The sequence below is a fragment of the Eutrigla gurnardus genome, assembly GCF_963514095.1.
Source record: "Eutrigla gurnardus genome assembly, chromosome: 8".
NCBI lineage: Eukaryota > Metazoa > Chordata > Actinopteri > Perciformes > Triglidae > Eutrigla > Eutrigla gurnardus.
Window position 1 is genome coordinate 24,174,762 of NC_139922.1, and position 25,631 is coordinate 24,200,392.

The following is a 25,631-nucleotide window of genomic DNA, read 5'->3' on the forward strand; positions in this document are numbered from 1 at the left end:
ATTACACATCACTAAACTATTAAATATCTGACTATATGACATATCACACTATACTATCATACGTAATCATTGGTTACACACTAGTGTCTGCCATCATTATTTCCGGACTATTGAAGGGTCTATATAGCGATGAACAGGACACATAGCAGTGGATTCAACAAGTTTAATATAAAACAATCACAGGAACCATCAGGTCCACATGTTATCAGCTGCAGACAAAAGAAGTGTTAATGTTAACCTCCATTAAACAGCCGTTTCAGAATCTCAAAGTCCCAACATAAAACTTCCATCAGTTCATCCTGCTCGTCATCTTCCTCATCACTTCTTCTTCCGTACCACCGTCCATCCATCCTCTTCAACAGGAGGTGGGGGAGGAGGATCTGTCCTGCTGACTGATGAACTGGACGATTCACACTCCATCACCTGAGCACAGTGAGACAATAGAAACCAGCAATATAATCATCAGCGGAGATCAACTACTAGAGTGGTAGAATCAAGTAATATCACTATACTATTACATCACGAGATACTATGACTTATTACATACTATGACATATTATACCATACAATGATTGTGTATTAATAAAGTACAACAGCTTTATTGATAAATGTGCAAGTGTGTGTGTTTGTGTGTCAGGTGAGATTTACCTGTGTTTCATCATCACTGTCTTCATCAGACTCTGTGGGTAGAGCTGTGACCTTTGCCCTCTGACTCGTCTTCTGTGTCAGAGTGCTGACGGTGTGTTTGAGCTGCTGTAGCGCCCCCTGCTGCCACTGAGTGAACATCTGCATCAGACTGCCACACAGCTGAAAATACAGGGTTTACATCATATATGAGCACCTGTCAGTTCTTCATTAGATCTGCTAATCAACCTGCATTCTCTCTGCTGGCCACCAGGGGGCGATTGCTCTCTGGTTGTATAGAAGTCTATGAGAAAATGGTCCTACTTCTCTCTTGATGTATTATCTCAGTAAACATGAGTTGAGTTTATGGTCTCAATCTCTAGTTTCAAGTCTTCTTCAATCCAGCATGATGTTCATTTAGTACATTATGGTCCACTGAGGGAACACTCACACCAGGGCTATTCGATCCGGACCGTGCCTCGGCACGATTGCCCCCCCCTCCCCAGCCGGCTTGCACTCATACTGCTCCAGCACAAACGGGCTTTGGCCTGATTGCCTGTTGTACATATATCATCACGTCAAAATACGACACGTGCATGGCTTGATGTTGTTTTCAAGGAGTGCCGTCTCAAGTCATCACAAGAGAGAACAACACAGAGAACATGACTGAAACTGTACTGAGCAGTGCCGTCTGCACATATTTGTAGTAAACACTCGACCTGCATCAGTACACGTGAGCGCGAGTGATTTTGGATGGAGACACATTTTTTGGGGGGGATGCAGCACCAGCACATGTGAAATATGCATGTTTTTTCATACAAACATTATATAAGTGTGTGTGTGTGTGTGTGTGTGTGTGTGTGTGTGAGAGAGAGAAAGTGTACCTGAGGTAAACTCCCATCATCCACCACTGTGGCAAACTCCCGATCCATCAGTTCAGAGATGAAGTCCTCCACCTCACACTGCTGCAGGTCAGCTGAACACACAATTACAGAATCCAGCAGTCACATGACACGTACAGAATATTCTTAAGCCTGATACTTGTACAGTGTTTCCCCGACAATGTTACAGGAACGGTGGTGCTCCATCCCTATGGATCCAAATATTAGGAATGCACCGATACTGGGTACTCAGGTACTCATAATACTCCAATCCAACTGCTCCGACATCGCTGCAGCAACGTGATGTTAACCTCTCACCATGGAGCCGCCCAGCTGCAAGTACCTGAGTAGGTAGGGAACAGAGTACTTGTACAAAGTACCAGCAGGTAGGGGAACAGAGTACTTCTACAAAATACCAGCAGGTAGGGAACAGAGTACTTCTACAAAGTACCAGCAAGTAGGGTGGTACTGTAATAGATGAATCGATTAATAACAAACTATCCCAGTATAAACACATACAACAAACAGAGGCTTACCAGTTACCATGGTTACCTACCATTGTCATGGAAATACTGCTCGACTACATCCACCATCCAATCAGCTTTCTGCTGCCCATAGACGCCACCAAACCCGTTATCCACTGCAATCTGAGGACATAAACTCAGGGGTGACCTTTGACCTCTTCAGTCTGACAATGTTTTTCTTTCAGAAACAATGAAACCCCAAATATTAATTTAAATCAAAGTCTGTAAAGCTCGACAACAGACAAAGTGGGTCTCATTCATGAAATGCGAGTAAATCTGTGAGTAGATTTGCACATAAATCACCTCAGAACCGAAAACCTCTTCTGAATTCACGAACATCTGATTTGCTCGTAAACCTCGGATTTGATCGTAAACCTCGGATTATAATTAGTAATATAATAGTTTGACTATTATAATAATTACTGTCAGTATGTGTTGACTATTGTTGTTTAGAAGAAGACCGTTATTTCACACTAGATTTTACTTTGAAAGGAGAAAACACTTCCGTCCGATGCGTGTTGTTGACAGAGCGCTGTTAGCATTAGCCTGTTAGCATCGTCCCGTCCGCTCTGCAGAGACTGAGGCAGGAAGCGTCCTCACTAGGTCCTCTGTGGACCGGGGTCTACAGTCTCTCGGGTCTAGTCATGGATCATATATACCTGTAGAACCGGCCACGTGTGAAGAACGGCTCTCACTCCCTCCGTGAAGAGCTCACGTGAAGCTGCAGAGGTCGCCATGTTGGATCTGACAGACGGAAGCAGTCGAGTGCAGAAACAAAACCCAGAAGGGAAGGACCAGCCAGAAACATTCGATCCAGAAGGGAAGGACAAGACAGAAAGGGTGCAGTCGAATAGTCTTTTTTGCTTAGGAAGGTTCCTAACTGAAGAAGTGACCCGGAAGTAAACAAGTGGCCGCCATGATAAGAGCTGTTCAAATTCTCTAAATGCATAGGAAAGGAGCTCCAATGCTTCCTTTCAGAGCTCCTTTAGCATAGGATGCAACGGACCTTCCTATGCCATAGGAAAGGAGATTACGCCGACCCACAATTCTTTGCGAGAGCAACATTTAAAGTGCCGCACACCTCGGCCGTTCATGAAAACAAACGATAGGTGCATTTACATATTTAACAATGACTTTCATGCAGACAGAGTAATTGGAATAGTGATGATAAATGTGTGGACAGTGATAATAATTTAATGTTTTTTTTTTATTTATTTCAATCATGTTACAAATGTTTGACAAAAACGAAACTAAAACCACAAATGAAAAGTAAATAAAACAACGGTCAAACAGAAAGGAGGAGCTGCTGGACCTGAAGCCGGTCAGTGAACCAGCTGTTGATAAAACCAACATGTGGAGAAGTGGAAGATGCGCTTTTTGTAGTCCATTATTGTAGTTTCTCCAGTGCAGACGCACGTCAATCGCCGGTGCCGATCATCAGCTGTCAATCATCAGCGGCCGCGATATAATGACGTAGCTTAGTGAAAGTCCGGTCGGATTCTCTGAACACCGCGGTCGACTATTCCTAAATCCTTTTGAGTTCTCCTATCGCCTTTCCTTGACCCCGTGACGTTTTCCCCAGAGGTCAAGGAATAGGAGATAGGAATAGGAGTTAGGACCTTATTTTTTGACTATTCGACTGCACCCAAACAGTCAATCCAGAACGGAAGGATCAGACGTAAACAGTCGATCCAGAAGGGAAGGACCAGACAGAAACAGTCAACCCCTAACGGAAGGATCAGACGTAAACAGTCGATCCAGAAGGCAGGATCAGACAGAAACAGCCAATCCGGATCATCATCATCATTATTATTATTCCAAACTTCATGTGTGATGTTTGGACTCTCCAGCAGGAGGCAGCAGCTGACATTAAATCAGTTACATCAATCTAGTTCAGTACCTGAGTCTTCTTCTACTGATCCTAAAACAGACCCAATCACAAAAACATAAATCATATTCAAGAGAATACAAATGACAAAAAAACAAGTAACCAAGCAAGTGACACCATTAACAGACCAAAGAACAATATTAGACAGAAATAAATAATAATTATATTAATAATAACAATGATAATGATAATAATAACAATGATAATGAGTCAGGAGATCAGGTCCATCGATATTCAGAGATGTTTAACGTTTTACTTCTTGTATCATATCATCAGCTGGCCAGTGGACTTAAAGGAGGAGCCCCCCCTCACCATACTTAACAGCACTGTGACTGTTGTGAACTCCAGGTTCCTGGGATCTTCAACCTCCCGGGACCTGAAGTGGGAGTCTGGATTGGCCACCAAACAGGACAGGGTCGGACCACAACGAACAATCAGGTCTGCAGAAAGGATCATCGATGCTGACCTGCCCACCATCCAGGACCTGTACACCATCCAGGACCTGCCCACCATCCAGGACCTGTACACCATCCAGGACCTGCCCAACATTCAATACCTGTACACCATCCAGGACCTGTACACCATCCAGGACCTGCCCACCATTCAATACCTGTACAACATCCAGGACCTGTACACCATCCAGGACCTGTACACCATATAACATAACGGAACGAGTCTTCACATGTTATTAGTGTTAATTATTTTAATTAGTTCAGAAAACATTCAGAACAGGAAGAATTTAAAAATATGAATAATTAACTTGATATAACATGTACTTCCATCGTCCAACGATTAATACCAATATTAATACTAATATTAATAATTTAATCAATACACATTTTAATACCAATATTTATACTACTACTACTACCGCTAATAATATTAATTATAATAATAATACATACATACATAGTACAAAAATAAAAATAAAGAGGAAAGTGTCCTCGTGTCCCTCAGTGGTAACTCATTCTTCTGTCTCTTTGTTTCCTGTCACCATGACAATGCCCTGCTGTCATCACAACAAAAATGACCTGCTGAGGACTTCCTGTCGTGCGTGTGTGTGTGTGAGCATGTGTGTGTGTGTGTGTGTGTGTGTGTGTGTCTGTGTGTTAGAGAGAGACCATGAACTCTTCATGATGATGATGATGTCATCAGACTGAACAGGGGTTGATCAGTAGATACCTGAGGGGAGAGAATACAAAGCTGATCAGGGCTGTTATTGACCCCGCCCCCATCAGTCAGTCATCTGTGATGTGATTGGACGAGGTATTTTGAGGTCATCCTGTCTGTTTCTGTGAGGAGGAGGGTTTGAATCCCTGCTTTAATCTGGTTTCAGGCTGATCACATTAATGTTGAGCTGTAGGAGGGTTGTCCTCTGATGAAGGACTTACGGACTCACTGATGGAGATCATAAAGGACCAGTGTGGATCCTCTTCAAGGACTCTGAGAACCCAAAGGACCAGTGTGGATCCTCTTCAAGGACTCTGAGAACCCAAAGTACCAGTCTGGATCCTGTTCAGGAACTCAGAGAACCTAAAAGATCCGTTCTGGATCCTCTGCAGAGACTCAGATAACCTAAAGGACCAGGATCCTGGGACAAAACCGACGACCTTCATCTGATAAATGAGACAGGTCATGTGAGACATACTCCGATTGACCTCTGACAGGAAGTATTGATTGGAATCTATTGGTTCAGTCTCAGGTATACACGCTAATGTGATTGATGGATCTATTCTGAGGAACAAGGCAGACAGGAAGTAGAATTATTCTCCGAGGCTGTGACCCAGCAGAGTTAGTGCCTTGCTCCTGAGCTCTCAGCTGTTAACATCAATATGAATATTTAACAAAGCAACTGAAATATTCAGCAGCTCCACCGCAAATATCTGCAAAAGTCAGAATATATCTTCATCCTGGATCAGACTGTGAAACACTAAGTTGACACACAACTAAACTACATTGTGAATTAGGTTTCGTAACGCAGAGTCCACGTAGAGAGGAGGTCTGGATGGTGGCCCGGGTCAGACAAGACAGGACTTTAAGCAGGAGACCGAGGTTGTTGTTTTTTTGTTTTTTTGATTTCATAGTCACTTTAATCCAGACCATGATGATTTTTTGTAAAATAACTATGTGGTTTACTTGAACCTAACAAACTCAATTCTACATTATTTATATAGCCCAAATCTCAAATAAGCCTCAGAGGCCTTACAATCTGTACAGAGACCTCCTCTGTCCTGGATCCTCCATCCAATCAGGGAAAACGACCTAAAAAAACTTCCAAGAGGAAGAACCAGGTGGTAGTTGATGAGGTGGGTGTACTGCTAGGTAGATGGGTAGGTTACAGAGGAGGAAGTGGGTATACTCTCCCATATATTCCAATGGCTTTCTGGCTGATAGGTGGGTATACTGTAAACCACCAGAAAAAGAAGTGGGTATACCCCGTATACCTGCGTATACCCTCCACTACACCATTGGGAAGAACCATCAGAGAGACTCTGAGGAGGATCCTCTAACCAGGATGGATCCTTTCAAACAGGCTCACTAAATTTGATAGGACTAGGATCAACCGTCTAAAATCTAAATTTTTTCACCAGTCCCCATGCCCACACCAATTTTGCTCAACTTCTATAAGTGATAAGGCTTCAAAAAGGCAAGTCATTCAGTTTCAACAGGGCCCAGGCTGGCCGACGGTGTGGGTGCTAATAATGGTTTGTGTAGATGAAGTGACTGTACATCCGTTTCCTGTAGTGTTTAATACCTGATTTGTAGTATTACTGTAGTAGCACTGCAGTATTACTGTAGTATTACTGCGATCTGTCAGGTTCAATCTTCGTCTCGCCATTCTGTTTCTCATTTGGAGACTTTTGGGACACTCTGGCAGCTTGGACAACAGCCTGCAACACAGCAACCATCAGACCACACAGCAACCATCAGACCACACAGAAACACAGCAACCATGAGATCACACAGCAACCATCAGATCACACAGCAACCATCAGATCACACAGCAACCATCAGATCACACAGCAACCATCAGACCACACAGAAACACAGCAACCATGAGATCACACAGCAACCATTAGACCACACAGCAACCATCAGACCGCACAGCAACCATCAGATTACACAGCAACCATCAGAACACACAGAAACACAGCAACCATCAGATCACACAGCAACCATCAGACCACACAGCAACCATCAGACCACACAGAAACACAGCAACCATGAGATCACACAGCAACCATCAGACCACACAGCAACCATCAGATCACACAGCAACCATCAGATTACACAGCAACCATCAAACCCCACAGAAACACAGCAACCATGAGACCACACAGCAACTATCAGACCCCACAGAAACACAGCAACCATCAGACCACACAGCAACTATCAGACCACAGCAACACAGCAACCATCAGAACACACAGAAACACAGCAACCATCAGACCACACAGCAACTATCAGACCACAGCAACACAGCAACTATCAGACCACAGCAACACAGCAACCATCAGAACACACACCGTTGTAATACGACACTATAAATAACATTGAATTGAAATGATCAGAAAACACAGCAAAGTTACATCTGACCTTCAAGCTTCTCTTCCTCTTCTGGACATTCTGTTCCGGGTGACAGATGATGACGTAAACCTTCGGCATGTAGAGCATCCCGAGAGACACGAACGCACTGAGAGACATGGAGACGGTCAGAGTGGCCGTCTGGATAAACATCTGGAGAGACAGAAAGAGACATTTATTGAGAGACAAAGACAGTCAGAGGGACAATTTTATGAAACTTTGACGGTAACTCGATGTGTGCGTTGGTACGGTGGCTAGCGTTAGCCCCCCAAAAGATCTAAGCTAGGCGAGTGCAGGGGCCGGCAGCGCGGCAACTGGAGCGGACGCCATTTTTGTTATAAAAGGACTGATCCAGTTCCGCTCACACCCGAGTCTGAAGTGAGGTCCCATCACTGATCTGCAATAGGTCTGTAGCATCGTTGGGTCCCGCCCCCTATAGCAATTTTGTGTCTCAATTGTTGTTATTATTAATTAATTAATTTCTTTGAGACATGAAGAGGAGAAACATGCAGGATTTAGTCCTAACAAGGACTTTTATTGTCTGTTTGTCCGTTAGTTGAGGCGCTTTGTAATGAATTTATTATTCCCCTGTTGGTTTATAATCTCTATAATCCAGCTGTTCCTGGAAACAGTTGTTTCTCTGTGAACTCTGTCTGAGCCACTAAAAACAGCTTCAGCTGCTTTCTGTGTTGTTGTTTATCCTCCCAAAAACTGAACTGTAACAAAGAATTCATTTCTTATCCGTCAGTAGCTTTAAGATGTTTAACTTAGTAACTGAGTCTCATTCAAACTCTCTGCAGGGTTTGAATGTTGGTGGTTCAGTGTTTCAGATCTCATTCATAAAACAGGAGCCATTCATTCATTTAATGAGGAAACACCAGACAATATTCTGATTTCTAAAAGCTTTCATACGGCTGCCAGAAAGCCCCTTTCTATGTTATGTCTGTGTTTCTATGTTAATATATAGAAACCATCTGTTAGTTAGTCAGAGAGAGTAGGATAAGAATTTGCAGACTGACACATGGAGGATGTCACGGTTTTAGCAGGGTAAAATGGTACACGACTCAAACAGGCAAAAAGGTAAATGAGTACAAAAGAGTACAAACATAAGATCCCACGAGGGCAAAAAACGGCATCCAAAGAAGGAACAGGATAATTCAAACAGAGCCTACAACGGGCATCACTGCAGGCAAAAAGCAAAAAAGGACACGGGAAGGCTGGAAGCAGGAACGCGAGTAACACGACATCGAGATGCCGAAACAGGGTGACGAAACAATCAACCGACAAGGAGACAAACACACAGACGATATACATCCCAGGATGAATTAACACAACGAGGGACTGGTGAGAAAACACAAAGGCAGGTGAGCGGGGAGAACGAGAGCCAAGGCTGACGAGACAAGGAAGTAAGTGACTACAAAATAAAACAGGAAACAACATGAAAGAAAGCAGATGTAACAACAACCAACAGCCCAAAATCACAAATCTGCCTACAATCTGTGCAACGTATGACGTCCTCAGAACTCATCAGATTAAGAGAAACGAACTAAAGGCCTTTTGAGAGGGATCATGTTTACAGCAACCAGACGGATTACTTCCATAATGATCCACGGTGTTCCCCACTCATCACCTGTGACCTGACATTATTTGGATCTCAGATTTTCCCCTCTTCTGTGTTTACATTCGCCAGGAAGGAACCTTTGAACACCTGACAATAACCTCTCAATCTTTTTCTCCATTTCTCATTGAACCAGGATGTTTTAGTCGAGAAGGAGAGATCCTTAAACTGAGACATTCAGGATCTTGAACTTCACCTCCAATGAGGAGAACATCTGCTCTCTGGCCAATGACGTGGACCAGCTGCTGCTTCTCAACAGAACAAACGCAGACTTCTGCTTCACTGAAACCTGGCGAGGACATTTCGACATATCCCGACGATGTGTTAGAGCTACCAGGGAAAACAAGGGGATCTGCTTCCGAGTGAACGGAGGTTAGTGTACGGACGTGGTGAAGAAAACATGCAGCCTCACTTAGAAACTATTTTATTCATCGCATTCATTCTGGTCAGTGTTTATTTCCAACCTCAGGTACATGGCTGACCACATTCACAACCTGGATCTACATGGACCTGCATACATGGAGTGGAGACCAAACACTGTCTTTACAGACTTCAGGCAGAAATCTGAAGCAGACCAGGATCTTGGGTTGATCTGGATTTGGTGTTGGTAGTAGTATTAGTAGTATTATTAACAGTAGTAGTAGTAGTAATATAAGCAGTAGTAGTTATATTAACAGAAGTAGTAATATTAACAGTAGTGCATGGTGGCAGGCGCAGCCACGTTAAGATGGTTCATTTGGTTGATTTCCAACATGTCGCCGTAGTCTAAATACCAATTAAGCAGAATTACAACGGGGCAGGTGGAGGTCCAGGGGCCAAATCAGGCCAGGTAGCGGTTGACGTCAGGAAGGACCACGGCTGACACTAATAGTAAAGTAAGCACAGCCAGACTCCCAATTAGAGGACGACCCAGTGTCTCTGAGACACAGCAACCCACCACCCTGAACAAGACTGTGTGGAAGACTTCAGGTTTATTCTTATATGGAAACTTAAATAATATTTGGTGATTTAAACACAGTATCCAAAGATATTAATGGAATCTATTGGTTCTGTTTGGCAGTTCTTTAACGTTATCTGATGGTATCTTGGATGAATTGGTCCTGGTTTTAGCTTGTCCTAGTATGCTTCTGGTCCTACCTTCTCCGTGGACTTGGCAGTACCAAAGAAGATCGGTACGAAGGCGAGCCAGATGATGCAGGTGGTGTACATAGTGAATCCAATCGGCTTTGCTTCGTTAAACGTCTCCGGAACACCTCGACTCTTCACGGCGTACACTGTACAGGTTACCTAGCAACAAGAATAAAACATATTACTTAGTAAGAAAAATAACCCAGGTTACCTAGCAACAGGACTACTACAGGTTACCAACAAGAATACTATAGGTTTGCAGTCGAATAGTCAAAAGATTAGGTCCTAATGCCTTTTCCTTGACCTTGGAGGAAAACGTCACGAGGTGAAGGAAAGGTGGAAGGAGAACGCATCAGGATTCAGAAAAAGACGGCCGCTGTGCTCAGAGAATCCAAATCTGTTTTTTTTTTTTTTTTAAACATTTCTAACATGACTGAAATAAATAAATACAAATTAAATTAAATAAGTTTCACTGTCAACACACATTTATCAACACAATTCCAATTAGTATAAGTCTGCATTAAAGTCATTTTTTATAATATTCAAATAGGCATTTTGTTTGTTTTTCATGAACGGCTATTGTGCGTCACTTTAAATGTTGCTCTCGCAAGGAATTGTTGGGCAGTGTAATCTCCTTTCCTTTGGTAAAGGGAGGTCTGTTGTATCCTACAGGAGATTTAAAAGGAAGAATTGAAGCTCCTTTCCTTCACATTTAGAGGATTCAAACAGCTCGTATCATGGCTGCTACTTGTGTCCTCCGGGTCATTTCTTCAGTTAGGAACCTTCCTCAGAGAAAACTACTTGACCACAACCTAGGTTACCCAGGAACACTTCAATATTCTCTGTCAAAGATCAATGTGACATACTGTAAGTAGAGGTATCAATAACAGATCAATCACAGATCAATGAAGGATCAATCAATACTGCATCAATAATCACCATGAGTACGATGCTGTAGCTGAGGCAGCAGATAATTGACAGGTCAGACATGTCACACTTCAGGATGCCTCGCGCCTGGTCGGGGTTGGGTGGGCGGAGCTCATCATAATCGATGATGGTGTGAGGAGGGAGGACACCGAACCACACAAACACTCCGAGCACCTGAAACAAACAATCAGGGATAAGCCTGAAACATGTGATGAGCTGCTGAAACAGGAACAGGAAATTATCAGATACCTGTGTTCTCACCTGGATGGAGATTAGGATGAAGGTGATGATGAGCTGGGAGGTGGGGCTTATGAATTTGGGAGGGGTCACAGACCTCTTGCCCTGTTCAAAAATGCGGTAGATGCGGTTGGTTTTGGTCAACATGGCAGAGTAGGTGATGGCCATGCCGAGGCCCAGCAGGAGGCGACGGAATGCACAAGCCACCACACCTGGCTCGGCGATCATCAGGAAGGTAATCAAGTAGATCAGGAAGATACCTGCAAAGAGAGAGAGAGAGAGAGAGAGAGAGAGAGAGAGAGAGAGAGAGAGAGAGAGAGAGAGAGAGAGAGAGACAGGTGACGTCTTCCTCACTGCTGATGACCTTCATCCTCCCTGCTTTTTATCATGGGGTGAGTTTGTTTTGGTCCTATATCGACTGTTGAACCTGCTGTAGTCAACTGCTACATACCTTCAGAAAACCTTTGCATTGTAATTTAACAGTGAAAAGAAATAACAAAACAATGGTTTCCTGTATTACTGATTTATCAAGGATGAGTTTGCGGCCCGGTAGCTGACCACTGTCTGAGACAGCTCCCTCAACTCTTCATCTACCACCTCTGGAAGAATTTGTCATGCATCCCGAGAGAGGCTTGGGATGGAATCCGAGTGGGCCAAGTTCAGCACAGCATTGTAGAAGTGGCTGCTATGAGTTTTGGGTGGAAAGTCATATTGTGCATATCGTGGCAGCAACCTAAGAACCTGCTGGTGGACACCAGCGGTGAAGGAGGCCTTTGGGCTTGGTTGGCCCAGCGGTCTCTGGGAACTAAAAACAGGTACCATGTGCCCAGAAGGACTGCAGCGGTTGAAAGCAAAAACCAAAGTGTGGGAGGAGTTCGGAGAGACTAGAGAAGGATTTTCAGTTGGCCTCAAGGATGTTCTGGAAAACGAACAACTCATAAAAGGGAAAGCAGGGCTTGTCTCAGGCTGCGTTCAGCAGGGGAAGAGAACTGTAGATATGGACTAGAGATAGAGGAATAAAAGATTGAAGACTAAGGGGAAGACCCACTTATATCCATGGCAGAGGGCTGAGGTAGTCAAAAAGCTCCTTGTGGCAAGGTGCCAGGGGTGGATGAAATTCACCTTGAGATGCTGAAGGCTTGTATATTGTTGGGCGGTCTTGGCTGACATGCATCTTCATTGTCTTTCGGAGGTTGGGGGCAGTGTCTGTAGAGTTGCAGACCAGGGTGGTGGTTCCCATTTTTAGAAAAAAGTACTGGAGAGTGTGCTCCAATTATGGGGGGATCACACAGCTCAGCCTCACTGGAAAGTTTATTCCACGGTGCTTAAAAGGAGGGTCGGACCGATTGTTGAACCTTGATCCAGAAGGATCAATGCAGAATCTGTCCTGGCCGTGGACCAGTTGACCAGCTCTATACCCTTGCAGGTCTGTTGGAGGGGTCATGGGAGTTTGCCCATCCAGTATGCAGGTGTTTTGTGGACTTGGAGAAGGCTTATGACCATGTCCATTGTGGGGAGTACTGTGAGATTATGTAGTACCACGGCCGTGCTAACGCCATCTGATCCTTGTTTAACCAAAGTGAGAGCTGTGTCTGTATACTCAACACAAAGTCAAACATGTTCCCAGAAGTAGTGTGGGTCGTACCTGTCAGTAGTAGCACCTTACTGTCTGTAGTACCTGTCGGTAGTAGAACCCACCTGTCAGAAGTACGTAGCTGAGCTCCCTCCCTGATGCCCTGACGATGGGTGTGTCATTGAACCGGATGAAGGTGATCACCACAGTGCTGGTTGCTAGGATACCGAGCATGGCAATGGAGGCAGGCACTAGGGCCCAGGGGGAGTTCCACTCCAGTTTGATGATTGGAGTCTCACGACAGGTAGTTCTGTTGGGGGCAGGACGCATGTCTGGCGGACAGGTCTCACAGGTAAACTCATCAAGCTGGTACTGATACCCATCACAAAGCTGTGGATAGTCAGAGACAGTTAGTTTGAACATTTTTGTTTTTTTTTACCAAACTTGGTGTGACAATAAAACATTTTTTTATTTAAGTGAAAGAGGGACACACCAGAGAAAAAAGTAATGGATCCTAGATAGTTTTCCTCCACACCATGCCACACTAAGATCCCACCAGGCCAGACCAGAGCCACTCCTGCCCCCCGAGGCCCCGACCTAGCCCCACTAATGGGAGTATACCCCGGCCCACTGAGTGCTGATCACCAGTGAAGAGAGTGCTGAGAGTCTTTGTCCCTGAAACCATCACACTACGAGCTGATAGATATCAAGCAGATGCTTAGCCTGCTCTGCTCTCACTTGATAGGCCAGGTACAATAGTTTTCCTCTTTACAGACTCACTACCCCCTCTCCTTCCTCACCTCTCCTTCATTAACCGCTGCCCCATCGGTGGAAATGCTTGCTCCAACAACTGCCAGGTCATACCACTATGAGCTCCAACCACTGCTAGCATCAACTACTGTAAGTTCCATTTCCTGCTAGCTCCAAATCCTGCTAGCATCAACCACTGCTAGCTCCAACCACTGCTAGCATCAACCACTGTCAGCTCCATCCAATACTAGTTCAAACCACTGCTAGCTCCAGCCCTGGACTATTCCCGAAGCCACCTCAGTCCCACCCGTCCAGATTTGGATTTCATCCGCCGTAATGTGTTTTTGATCCGTCATTGTGTTATAAGTGTGATCTAGTGGTCCAGGGTTTGGGACACAAGGTCGCTGGTTGTCCCCTCTTTATTGTCATCTGATTAATACAGTTTTAATGCTGTTAATCATTCATTTAAGATCATACTGTATGCTATATATATATATATAGTGGTTTTACCTCACAGTGCCAGCAGCAGGGAACTCCTTTCACCATTTTCTTTCTCTCTCCTGGTTTACAAGGAAAACTACAGATGGAATCTGGAACTGATTTATGTCCTCCAGACCACTGCATGTCCTCCAGCTGACAGACAGGCAGAGGGACAGGGAAAGAGACAGTAAGGTAGAGAGAGGGAAAGGTAGACAGGGTCAGACAGGTACATAGACCAACAGGTACAGAGAGAGAGAGAGAGATAGCAAGAGGGACAAGTAGCCAGAGACAGACGGATAGAGATAGACAGGTGGACAGAAACAGAGTAAGACGCTCTCTTGTGTTTTCATCTTTGTGTTTGATCCAATCAATTACGTTGAGTTTTAGGTTATTGGTCCACTGGCCGATCACATGGTAACCAGGATGGCTGTGATTGGTCATCTGGAACTGGAAGATGTCGTAACGGCCAGGAGCATCACCATTCTCATTGAACAAGACACTGGTACCTGCACTTCCTGTAGGACACAAAGAGAGACGGAGATGTCACGTCTCTGTGAGACAAACTGACACACAGTGAGACATGCAGTGAGACACACTAGCACACAATGAGACACAGTGAGACACAGTGAGACACACTAACAAATAGTGAGACATTGTGAGACACACTAAAGGTACATACAAGTAGTTAGCTTGTGGTCTTGCAGACAGACCTAACAAACCATTGACACTTTTTACTGATCACCGTCATTATGAGTTATTTCAGCATATCTCTGAATGAAGAAGAACATGCTCAGACCAGAGGAAGAACCACACAGGACCCAGGAAAAAATGTCCCTGATCCTGGTGGCAAATATAAAGTGAGGGACAGTGGACTTCATCATCATGATTTGATGAGTCCTTTATCTGAAGCAGAGCTTAAAACCACCAAGCTGTTATCTCTGGGGTCTCCTTGAGTACCTGTCCAGGTGTCTGGCTGATCTCCCTGAAACCAAACATCGGGTTCAAGGTAAACTCCTCAAATACTTCAACATCCTTAATAGGAGCACACTTCTGCTGAAGTGTGAAATATTCAGATGCAGAGAGAGACAGGTTGTCAGGCAGACAGGTCTCTTGGATAAATCATCTCAGTCTGGTGCAGCTTCTGGTATTTATAAAATATGAATCTGATGTCCAACAGAACGAAGCTGCTGCTCTGGAAACGTCTTTGCAGACAGTTTCTATCCGCGGTTTAATCTGAATGAACATGTCTGAAGACTCAGTCATCAGGTGAGTCGGTCCTCCACTAATCCAGGTCACCGAGGTGTGAAGGACAGGTGACTCTGTGTTCATAAATTGGACAGTAAAATGAAGGAGGACATTCATGTCAAACTAGAATATTTATCTTTCAGATAATGCATAATGTGATTGGTAAGTCTGCTACATCTGGAGAGAGTCTCAGCAGGAAGAGTTTGTGATCCAAATCTGAAAAGATCCCCCACTGTTGGTAGTAACTAAATAAAAAATGTGGTCATGTTTTATTCATGTCCATAAGGTGGAGCTGTTGGTGCTGTGCTTCATGGTGTTTGTCTTAAGGAGAAGCTGTGTACCGAGTTTCCATCGTGTTAAAGTCAACAAATTTGTAAAAATATTTGATCGGTGACTAACTCGTGCTGGTGTGATCAGGGGCCTAACTCGTCCTGGTGTGATCAGGGTCTAACTTATCCTGGTGTGATCAGGGTCTAACTTATCCTTGTGTGATCAGGGTCTAACTCGTCCTGGTGTGATCAGGGTCTAACTCGTCCTTGTGTGATCAGGGTCTAACTTATCCTGGTGTGATCAGGGTCTAACTCATCCTTGTGTGATCAGGGTCTAACTCATCCCAGTGTGATCAGGGTCTAACTCGTCCTGGTGTGATCAGGGTCTAACTCATCCTTGTGTGATCAGGGTCTAACTTATCCTGGTGTGATCAGGGTCTAACTCGTCCTGGTGTGATCAGGGTCTAACTCGTCCTGGTGTGATCAGGGTCTAACTAGTCCTTGTGTGATCAGGGTCTAACTCGTCCTTGTGTGATCAGGGTCTAACTCATCTCAGTGTGATCGTGATCAGGGCCTAACTCCTTGTGTGATCAGCTCTCCTCCCTGTCCCAGGAGGTTCTGCTGTTCCCATGATGCTCAGATTTATATTTCCTTTGTTTTCTTACCATTGAAATTGACAGCTCTAATGTAGTCAAGCAGCAGACGTCCCTCCACAGGGTCCATGTTGCTGCAAACTCCGGGGCTGCTGGGACACAGATCCAGGTGCATGCTGTGTAGAGCATAAGCAACGGCATAAACCGCATCAATCACAAACTGGACCTTCCCCTCCTGCTCGTAGGAGGAGTCCTGTCCGATTCTCTCCTCGCCTGCAGGGACAGACACATGTCACATGACAGCAATGCCCAGACCCCGCCCCCTCAGATCTGCCTACCTGTACATTTCTTCTTGTCAGGGTCCAGTTTGATTCCAGGTCGTGTCAGTTTACACCTGAAGTCGTCCTCCCAGAATTCATTGAACCAGATATTCCGGCGATTGTTCTCCAGAGAACGAGACATGAAGTACTGATCAAAGCCTATAGAACACACACACACACAGACAAACACACACACACACACACACACACACACACACACACAGAGACACTCAGTGTTTCCGTCTCTCTCAGTCCATGGTGTTTCGAAACATTTATTTTTACCGTCTATTGAAGCCCGTTTGGGCAGGATGGTCACCGCACCCTCAGCGACATCCTCCAGCTCTGCGATTGGTGAACTTTTTGCTCCCCAGCTGTCCGACCCCACAAACAGGAATTGACCTGTCAGGTTAGCACGCTCTGCTGCCTCAAGGACACATCTACCAGGAAAAGAGGAGTCACGTGACCATAGAATTAAAAAGAGGAAACTGGAGGGAGTCTGGGTAGTAAAACCTGGTTTGGACTGAACGTGAAGACTGTTGGGGGAGCTGAGGAACTTGGTTTGTTGTGTTTTGTTGTTGTTTACATGAAGCAATGTTGTTTGTGTTTTTACTTGATGTCATCCTCATTGGCGAAGATGATCACTCCTCTGGCGTTACTCGTCTCCATCAGACGTTTGATGATCTTGTCAAACTCTCCAGCCGTCGCCTCACGAGGAATCTTCACTGACTGAGCGATACAGACCCCACCTGATAGACAGACAAAGACAGAGGCAGAGAGACAGACAGAAACAGGGACAGAGAGACAGGGAGCAATGGATAGACAGTGAGAGCGACAGAAAGACATTGGGTTCCTTCCTGCTGAAGTCCACAACCATCTCCACTATCTTTAGAGCATTGAGCTCTAAGTTGTTTCGGTCTCACCAAGTCACCAGGTGGTCAATCTCCCACCTGTAGGCAGTCTCATCTCCACCAGAGACCAGCCCAATGAGGGTGGTGTCATCTCCACCAGAGACCAGCCCAATGAGGGTGGTGTCATCTCCACCAGAGACCAGCCCAATGAGGGTGGTGTCATCTCCATCAGAAACTAGCCGAATGAGGGTGGTGTCATCTCCACCAGAGACCAGCCCAATGAGGACGGTGTCATCTCCACCAGAGACCAGCCCAATGAGGGTGGTGTCATCTCCATCAGAAACTAGCCGAATGAGGGTGGTGTCATCTCCACCAGAGACCAGCCCAATGAGGACGGTGTCATCTCCATCAGAGACCAGCCCAATGAGGGTGATGTCATCTCCACCAGAGACCAGCCCAATGAGGGTGGTGTCATCTCCACCAGAGACCAGCCCAATGAGGACGGTGTCATCTCCACCAGAGACCAGCCCAATGAGGGTGGTGTCATCTCCACCAGAGACCAGCCCAATGAGGACGGTGTCATCTCCATCAGAGACCAGCCCAATGAGGACGGTGTTATCTCCACCAGAGACCAGCCCAATGAGGGTGGAGTCATCTCCACCAGAGACCAGCCCAATGAGGGTGGTGTCATCTCCACCAGAGACCAGCCCAATGAGGACGGTGTCATCTCCATCAGAGACCAGCCCAATGAGGACGGTGTTATCTCCACCAGAGACCAGCCCAATGAAGGTGGTGTCATCTCCATCAGAGACCAGCCCAATGAGGGTGGTGTCATCTCCATCAGAAACCAGCCCAATGAGGGTGGAGTCATCTCCACCATGAAATATACTGTTCTATAAATCACAGACAATTGCTAAGAGCTAAGACCAAGTCTATAAAAAGGTGCAACATGATAATATGGATTTATAATCAGCTGTAATGGACTTTGAACACAACATGAATGAAACAAACAAACAACAGGAGGGACGTCGTTATCTGAAGAATAATGTCACCCAAACCACTGAACAACGTTTATGATCTATAACCACAGAAGTTCTGGGAAAACAGTGAGACTTTTCTTCTGGATCTCCTGAAGTTCTAACCCAGAGAAAACCTTCAAGAATAAACACAGTCGTCTACAGAGAATACAATAAAGTAGAAGCGTGACATACCGGCCTCTCTGGAGATCTGCATGAAGGCGTCGACACCGCTCTCGCCGTAGTTCCCTTCAGATGCCAGTGTGGACACGTAGTTCCATCCCAGAGCTTTGACGATGTCCAGCATGGCCTGAGCCTGGTAGGAGTCCGGAGGAACCACCCGAGAGAAGAAGTCGTAGCGATTATTGTCACTGAGCTCTGGAGCCGTCGACGCATAGCTCACCTGAGGGATCTGATCAACACATCAATAAGCAATTCATTCATTCATATTGATTCACAGTTTCATGCTGCCAAAATCCAAACAACCTGATGAATCACTGATCAACACACCAATAATCAATCAATTCATTACAGTAGTATTGTTTAATGTTGCCAAGATACAAACATCATCCAACATGGATGATGATGGATGGATGGATGGCGAGTGTCCAGTTTATTAGGTACACCCAGCAGCATCATACAACAGTTAGAGTGTTACACAGAGAGCTGTTTCTATTATTTATTGCCCCCCCTCCCACACACACACACACACACACACACACAGAGGATTAGTGTTGTATAACAGTAGCTGAATGTGTGTCAGAAGAACAATCACATTAACACACAACACTGTGTGTGTGTGTGTGTGTGTGTGTGTGTGTGTGTGTGTGTGTGTGTGTGTGTGTGTGTGTGTGTGTGTGTGTGTGTGTGTGTGTGTGTGCAGGTTAATGAAGGACTTTACATTAACGAGCAGACCTCGTTAGACTCATCTTCATCATCATCATCATCATCATCATCATCAGGAGATGCTTCAATGGAGCGAACATGATCTGTGACATCACAGCCTCCCCAATCTGTGATTGGTCAGTGTGGAGGTGAGGAGATAAAAAGGTCTCCGTTTACTTCTTGTGACAACGTCGGGGCTCGGAGGCAAAGCAAGGCGTCTTCAGCATCGCAGCGAGTCTTCCTCAGAGTAAATCAAGTACATCAAGTCGCCTTCATTTCATTACATTTCATTTAGCTGACGCTTTTATCCAAAGCGACTAAGTGCATTCAACCCAGAACAGCAAGAATCATGTAAGTACATTAGCTTCAAATAAGCCAAGATACAGAGTGCTACATATAAGTGCAGCATGTAAGTGCAGTTTTTTCACTATGAAAAACATCTTCTTAGCCGAGGTTCAGTCTGAAGAGATGTGTTATTAGCATGCGGCGGCCTGCTACCTGTGTTTGGGGAAGAGAGAGAATAAGTCGGGTGTCTTCTGAGCAGCTGGAAAGCCATGTGAGTGAATAATGGAACAGAGAGAGTTAGTGTACAGCGATTCGTCTTCACAGGTAGAGCGAGTCATCCTCAGAGGTAAATCTGGTCCACCTCAGCGGTACAGCAGTCCATCCTCCAGTCTGAAGATTGGCGGTTCAATCCCTGGCTCCTCCAGTCCACATGTCAAGGTGTCCTTGGACAAGATATTGAACCCTGAATTACCCCGAAGGCTGAACCATCATTTGGGTGATATAAATAAAGTAGAATTGAACCGAGTGTGTGTGTGTGTGTGTGTGTGTGTGTGTGTGTGTGTGTGTGTGTGTGTGTGTGTGTGTGTGTGTGTGTGTGTGTGTGTGTGAATGTTGACATGTAGTGTAAAGCAGACACAGCCTGTCTGCCTGGAAACAGACTAGAAATATTTAAACTGGCTAGTTCCAACCAGACACATCTGGTCCAGGACTCTGGAACATTTGAGCAGACATTATTGATTATCAGTTGTTGGTAAAATATTCCCATGATGCATCTGTGCAGTCGAGTGTTTGAGTGATAGTAATGTAATAATGTGATGAAACACACACACACACACACACAGTCATTAACGGCTTTCATTCGAGACAGTCAGTCATCAGGACACAAAGTCTCTGTTTAAACATTAATCCACAAAGCAGACTAGTTCATCCACTAGCCTGGCTCACTGTCTTTACCTGTCTGTCTCTCTGTAGCCCCTTTTATGCTGCCTTTTCGTTGTGGGTTTATCCCTGCTTTGTTCCTCATGGTCGTCAGTGTAAAAGGTCCGGAGACAGAATGGGGGGGTCAAAGTAGTTCCTCCTCTGAGCAGCAATGAAGGTCGTCTCAGAGGAGGAACCAGGAGAGACCAGGAGACACCACCTCAATGTGAAAGGGGAGAGTGAATTTAACTCTCACCTTCCGTTGTTGTTGTGGTTGCCAGGGGGAATCATATTTGGAATGCTTATTTAATACATCAAACTACCGCCGACAGCGTTGTGTTGCAGGTTGCGGCCCCTCTGGTTCCTCAAATCTGGGACGACTCTGTTAAAGGAGACGCCGTTGTGGCGTTACGCTGCAAACTAAAGTTCTTTATAAACGGTGCGATCGCGGCATATCGGGGGTCTTCTTTCCATGATTATGGTGGAATCTCTGTGTCTCTGTGGAACACCTATTGTCTTGTTGACATGTTGCACATCTTGCATGTATTACCTGTATGTGTTACCAGTATATTACCTCATAATTACCTCAAACAGTCTCAGGATGTTGGCCACCATGATGGACACAGAGCTGGCCGACGCTCCGATCACTCCCACCACCCTCTCTGGTTTGCGAACGAGCGGCGGCTCTCCGTTGGAGCAGCGGATATCAGATGTATCTTTCTGGATCAGAGCCTGGACGAAGGTGAGGGACTGTTCCAAGGCGTAGGTGTCTCTGGAGCAGGTGTCCAGGATGCGGGCCCCTAGTGTGATGTTGGGCAGCAGGTCTGGGTCGCTGTTGATCTGGTCCAGAGCGTACAACATGGCCTCCATACGGTGGATCCCCTTCTCCTTCTTTAGCTCTCCACAGGGCAGACCGTGAGGGCCACGAGAGTGGATGGGGAACAGCCCCCCCAGAGTGATGTCACCAGATATCTTTATGGAGTGGGGGTGGAAGTGCTGATGGGAGGTGCTCACAGGGACTACCTGTCCACCAATCCACAGCCAGAGAGACAGCAGGAGGCGGGGCAACAGGGAGGACTGACAGAGTGTCCATCCAATCCCGAACAAAACATGGTGATGATGATGATATTGGTGGAGGGAGAGAAAGGAAGGGGAGGGGCCTAATGATGTCATACTGAGGTGATGTTCAGGGGAGACAGTTCATCCTGCTGTGGACACCTGAGGAGACATTAATCAATCAATCAACATGATGAAAGCTGTTATCACTCTTCAATAATACTTGTATAACTCTTCATTAACACTATTATCACTCTTCATTAACACGTGTATCACTCTTCACTAACACTTGTATCACTCTTCATTAACACTTGTATCACTCTTCCCTCGTATAACACTTGTACCACTCTTCATTAACACTCCTATCACTCTTTATTAACACTTGTATCACTCTTCATTAACACTATTATCACTCTTCATTAACACTTGTATCACTCTTCACTAACACTCCTATCACTCTTCATTAACACTTGTATAACTCTTCCCTCGTATAACACTTGTACCACTCTTCATTAACACTCCTATCACTCTTCATTAACACACGTATAACTCTTCATTAACACTTGTATCACTCTTCCCTCGTATAACACTTGTACCACTCTTCATTAACACTCCTATCACTCTTCATTAACACTCGTATAACTCTTCATTAACACTCGTATAACTCTTCACTAACACTTGTATCACTCTTCATTAACACTCCTATCACTCTTCATTAACACTCGTATAACTCTTCATTAACACTCATATAACTCTTCACTAACACTTGTATCACTCTTCACTCGTATAACACTTGTACCACTCTTCATTAACACTCCTATCACTCTTCATTAACACTCGTATAACTCTTCATTAACACTTGTATAACTCTTCACTAACACTTGTATCACTCTTCATCAACACTCCTATCACTCTTCATTAACACTCGTATAACTCTTCATTAACACTCGTATAACTCTTCACTAACACTTGTATCACTCTTCACTCGTATAACACTCGTACCACTCTTCATTAACACTCCTATCACTCTTCATTAACACTCGTATAACTCTTCATTAACACTCGTATCACTCTTCCTTAACACTCATATGACTCTTTATTAGGGGTGTGAATCTTTGGCTTCACAGCGATTCGATTCGATTAACGATACAGTAGTTGGCGATTCGATTCAAGGACGTTTTTTTTTTTTGGAACGATTCGATTAGATCGATTCAGTAAACCACGATTCGATTCAGTAACTTGTAACCAAAATGCTATATCCATGAAATAAACATGCAATAATGCGAGTGAGACTATCGGTATTCTTCTGAAAAGTGAAAAAATAAAAAAAGTAGTCCTGCATAATATTTAGTGCTGAATACAAAAATGTAATTAAACATCGCTCAGTTATTTTGAACATTATTCAGTAGACTACATGCTGGCAGGGGAGAGAGTGTCTTAAACGTATTAAAACATTAATCATAAGTAAGAATTCATCCGATTAAATGCATTTATATCGATTATTGTTAAAGCCAAAACGATTCATTCTATTTATTTATTTTAGCAGATCGATTTAGTAGAATCTATAGGACTGACAATCGATTCATCGATTCATCGAATGAATCGTTACACCTCTACTCTTTATTAACACTCATATCACTCTTCATTAACACTCGTGTGACTCTTGATTAACAATCATATCACTCTTAATTAACACTTGTATCACTCTTCATTAACACTATTATCACTCTTCATTAACACTTGTATCACTCTTCACTAACACTTGTATCACTCTTCATTAACACTTGTATCACTCTTCCCTCGTATAACACTTGTACCACTCTTCATTAACACTCCTATCACTCTTCATTAACACTCGTATAACTCTTCATTAACACTCGTATAACTCTTCATTAACACTCATATAACTCTTCACTAACACTTGTATCACTCTTCACTCATATAACACTTGTACCACTCTTCATTAACACTCCTATCACTCTTCATTAACACTCGTATAACTCTTCATTAACACTCGTATAACTCTTCACTAACACTTGTATCACTCTTCATCAACACTCCTATCACTCTTCATTAACACTCGTATAACTCTTCATTAACACTTGTATAACTCTTCACTAACACTTGTATCACTCTTCACTCGTATAACACTTGTACCACTCTTCATTAACACTCCTATCACTCTTCATTAACACTCGTATAACTCTTCACTAACACTTGTATCACTCTTCACTCGTATAACACTCGTACCACTCTTCATTAACACTCCTATCACTCTTCATTAACACTCGTATAACTCTTCATTAACACTCGTATCACTCTTCCTTAACACTCATATGACTCTTTATTAGGGGTGTGAATCTTTGGCTTCACAGCGATTCGATTCGATTAACGATACAGTAGTTGGCGATTCGATTCAAGGACGATTTTTTTTTTTTGAACGATTCGATTAGATTCGATTCAGTAAACCACGATTCGATTCAGTAACTTGTAACCAAAATGCTATATCCATGAAATAAACATGCAATAATGCGAGTGAGACTATCGGTATTCTTCTGAAAAGTGAAAAAATAACATATTTATTCTAGAAAAAAGTAGTCCTGCATAATATTTTGTGCTGAATACAAAAATGTAATTAAACATCGTTCAGTTATTTTGAACATTATTCAGTAGACTACATGCTGGCAGGGGAGAGAGTGTCTTAAACGTATTAAAACATTAATCATAAGTAAGAATCACGATTCATCCGATTAAATGCATTTATATCGATTATTGTCAAAGCCAAAACGATTCATTCTATTTATTTATTTTAGCAGATCGATTCAGTAGAATCTATAGGACTGACAATCAATCAATCGATTCATCGAAGTTTTTATTTTATTATTTTATATCTATATTTTATAAGTGACAACCCTGAAACATGTCTGAAAGAAACTGGTTGATGTCATAAATGACATATAGGTTTTTATTCTCTAATTATTTAATGTATAAAACAAAGTGAATTTGGTTTACTGAAATGAAACTGTGACAGGAAACATGACAGGAGGATTAACTTCAATTAATCATGTAAAACAGTTTTCTGTCCATCTATGGATCAATTCATTCACTGATTCAAATAAGAAATGTAAACAGATTTGGTTTATTGATTATTTATCTTTCGGAGGTTATAATAATAATAATAAATAAATAAATAACACTTAACACATTAATAATAATTTACATTTAGTGCATTTAGACCACATAACTAAATAGCACATAACAACTTTTACATTTTGATCAAATGAGATTGAATGTTTCTGGTTTTCTGACAGTTTGGTGGTTTTATTTTAATCAACTGCTGTGATTAGACTCATACAGATTCAGACCAGAACTTACCGAAACGGAGTCCGTCTCCTCCTGGTCCTGGTCTGGTCTCAGTCCTGAACCCTCTCAGCTCCTCACAGCTGCTGGTCTGATCCGGTCAACTGTCCTCATGTCCCAGTGAGACTCCGGTTCAACGTTCAGTCCTGCTGCAGCTGGAGTCGGTGGAGGACTGAAGACCTGTCTGTCTCTCTGCCTGTGTCTAATTAAAACATGCATGTGGGCAAGTTGCTGCGTGTGTATGTGTGTTTTATCAGACAGTGACCTCTGCTGGTGACCGTGGGTCATAACTGTAATTTCTGTCTTTAAAACTGTGCGTAGGATCCTTACTAAAAGTGTACGTATGACCAAAAGCCAAAGTTTGCGTAAACCAAAACAAAAAAAATCGTATTTATAGAACCGTGCATAGACACAACTGTAAGCAATGTTCCCTACAGGTGTGCGCACATGAATCCGCCTCTTATTCCGTACACGCCCATTTTTACCCGAACAGCACCTCATGAACGCTGATCCGTATATCAATCAGCCGGCATGCAGCCGTTCTCGGCGCGGTGAATCATGGCGACAGGCCAGAAAAGAGCAAGAAAACTCCTGGAAAATGAGATGGAGACACTTGTTGGG

The 25,631-nt window shown here is 43.9% G+C and overlaps 2 protein-coding genes across 6 annotated transcripts; both read right to left on the reverse strand.

Moving 5' to 3' along the window:
- Positions 1-149: 149 nt before the first annotated feature.
- Positions 150-2,823, reverse strand: tsr2 (TSR2 ribosome maturation factor). The gene is made up of 5 exons (XM_084015338.1): positions 2,689-2,823; positions 2,062-2,152; positions 1,509-1,600; positions 649-807; positions 150-423 (listed from the first exon to the last, which is right to left on the reverse strand). Exons 1-5 carry the CDS (start codon positions 2,764-2,766, stop codon positions 319-321), a joined length of 525 nt encoding a protein of 174 aa, XP_083871464.1. The 5' UTR covers positions 2,767-2,823; the 3' UTR covers positions 150-318.
- A 1,886-nt stretch (positions 2,824-4,709) lies between these two features.
- Positions 4,710-25,175, reverse strand: grm6a (glutamate receptor, metabotropic 6a). 5 transcript variants are annotated; one of them, XM_084015893.1, is made up of 16 exons: positions 25,026-25,175; positions 21,180-21,812; positions 18,702-18,918; positions 17,253-17,388; positions 16,925-17,079; positions 16,661-16,801; positions 16,395-16,595; positions 14,591-14,730; positions 14,246-14,368; positions 13,111-13,375; positions 11,437-11,672; positions 11,188-11,349; positions 10,258-10,407; positions 7,515-7,655; positions 6,673-6,808; positions 4,713-5,099 (listed from the first exon to the last, which is right to left on the reverse strand). In XM_084015893.1, exons 2-15 carry the CDS (start codon positions 21,765-21,767, stop codon positions 6,719-6,721), a joined length of 2,745 nt encoding a protein of 914 aa, XP_083872019.1. In that variant the 5' UTR covers positions 21,768-21,812; positions 25,026-25,175; the 3' UTR covers positions 4,713-5,099; positions 6,673-6,718. The 5 variants fall into 5 exon arrangements, with proteins under 5 accessions (XP_083872018.1, XP_083872020.1, XP_083872016.1 ...); XM_084015892.1 differs by having other exon boundaries at positions 4,710-5,099; positions 11,188-11,672; XM_084015894.1 differs by lacking the exon at positions 14,246-14,368 and having other exon boundaries at positions 4,712-5,099.
- Between the last annotated feature and the right edge of the window lie 456 nt (positions 25,176-25,631).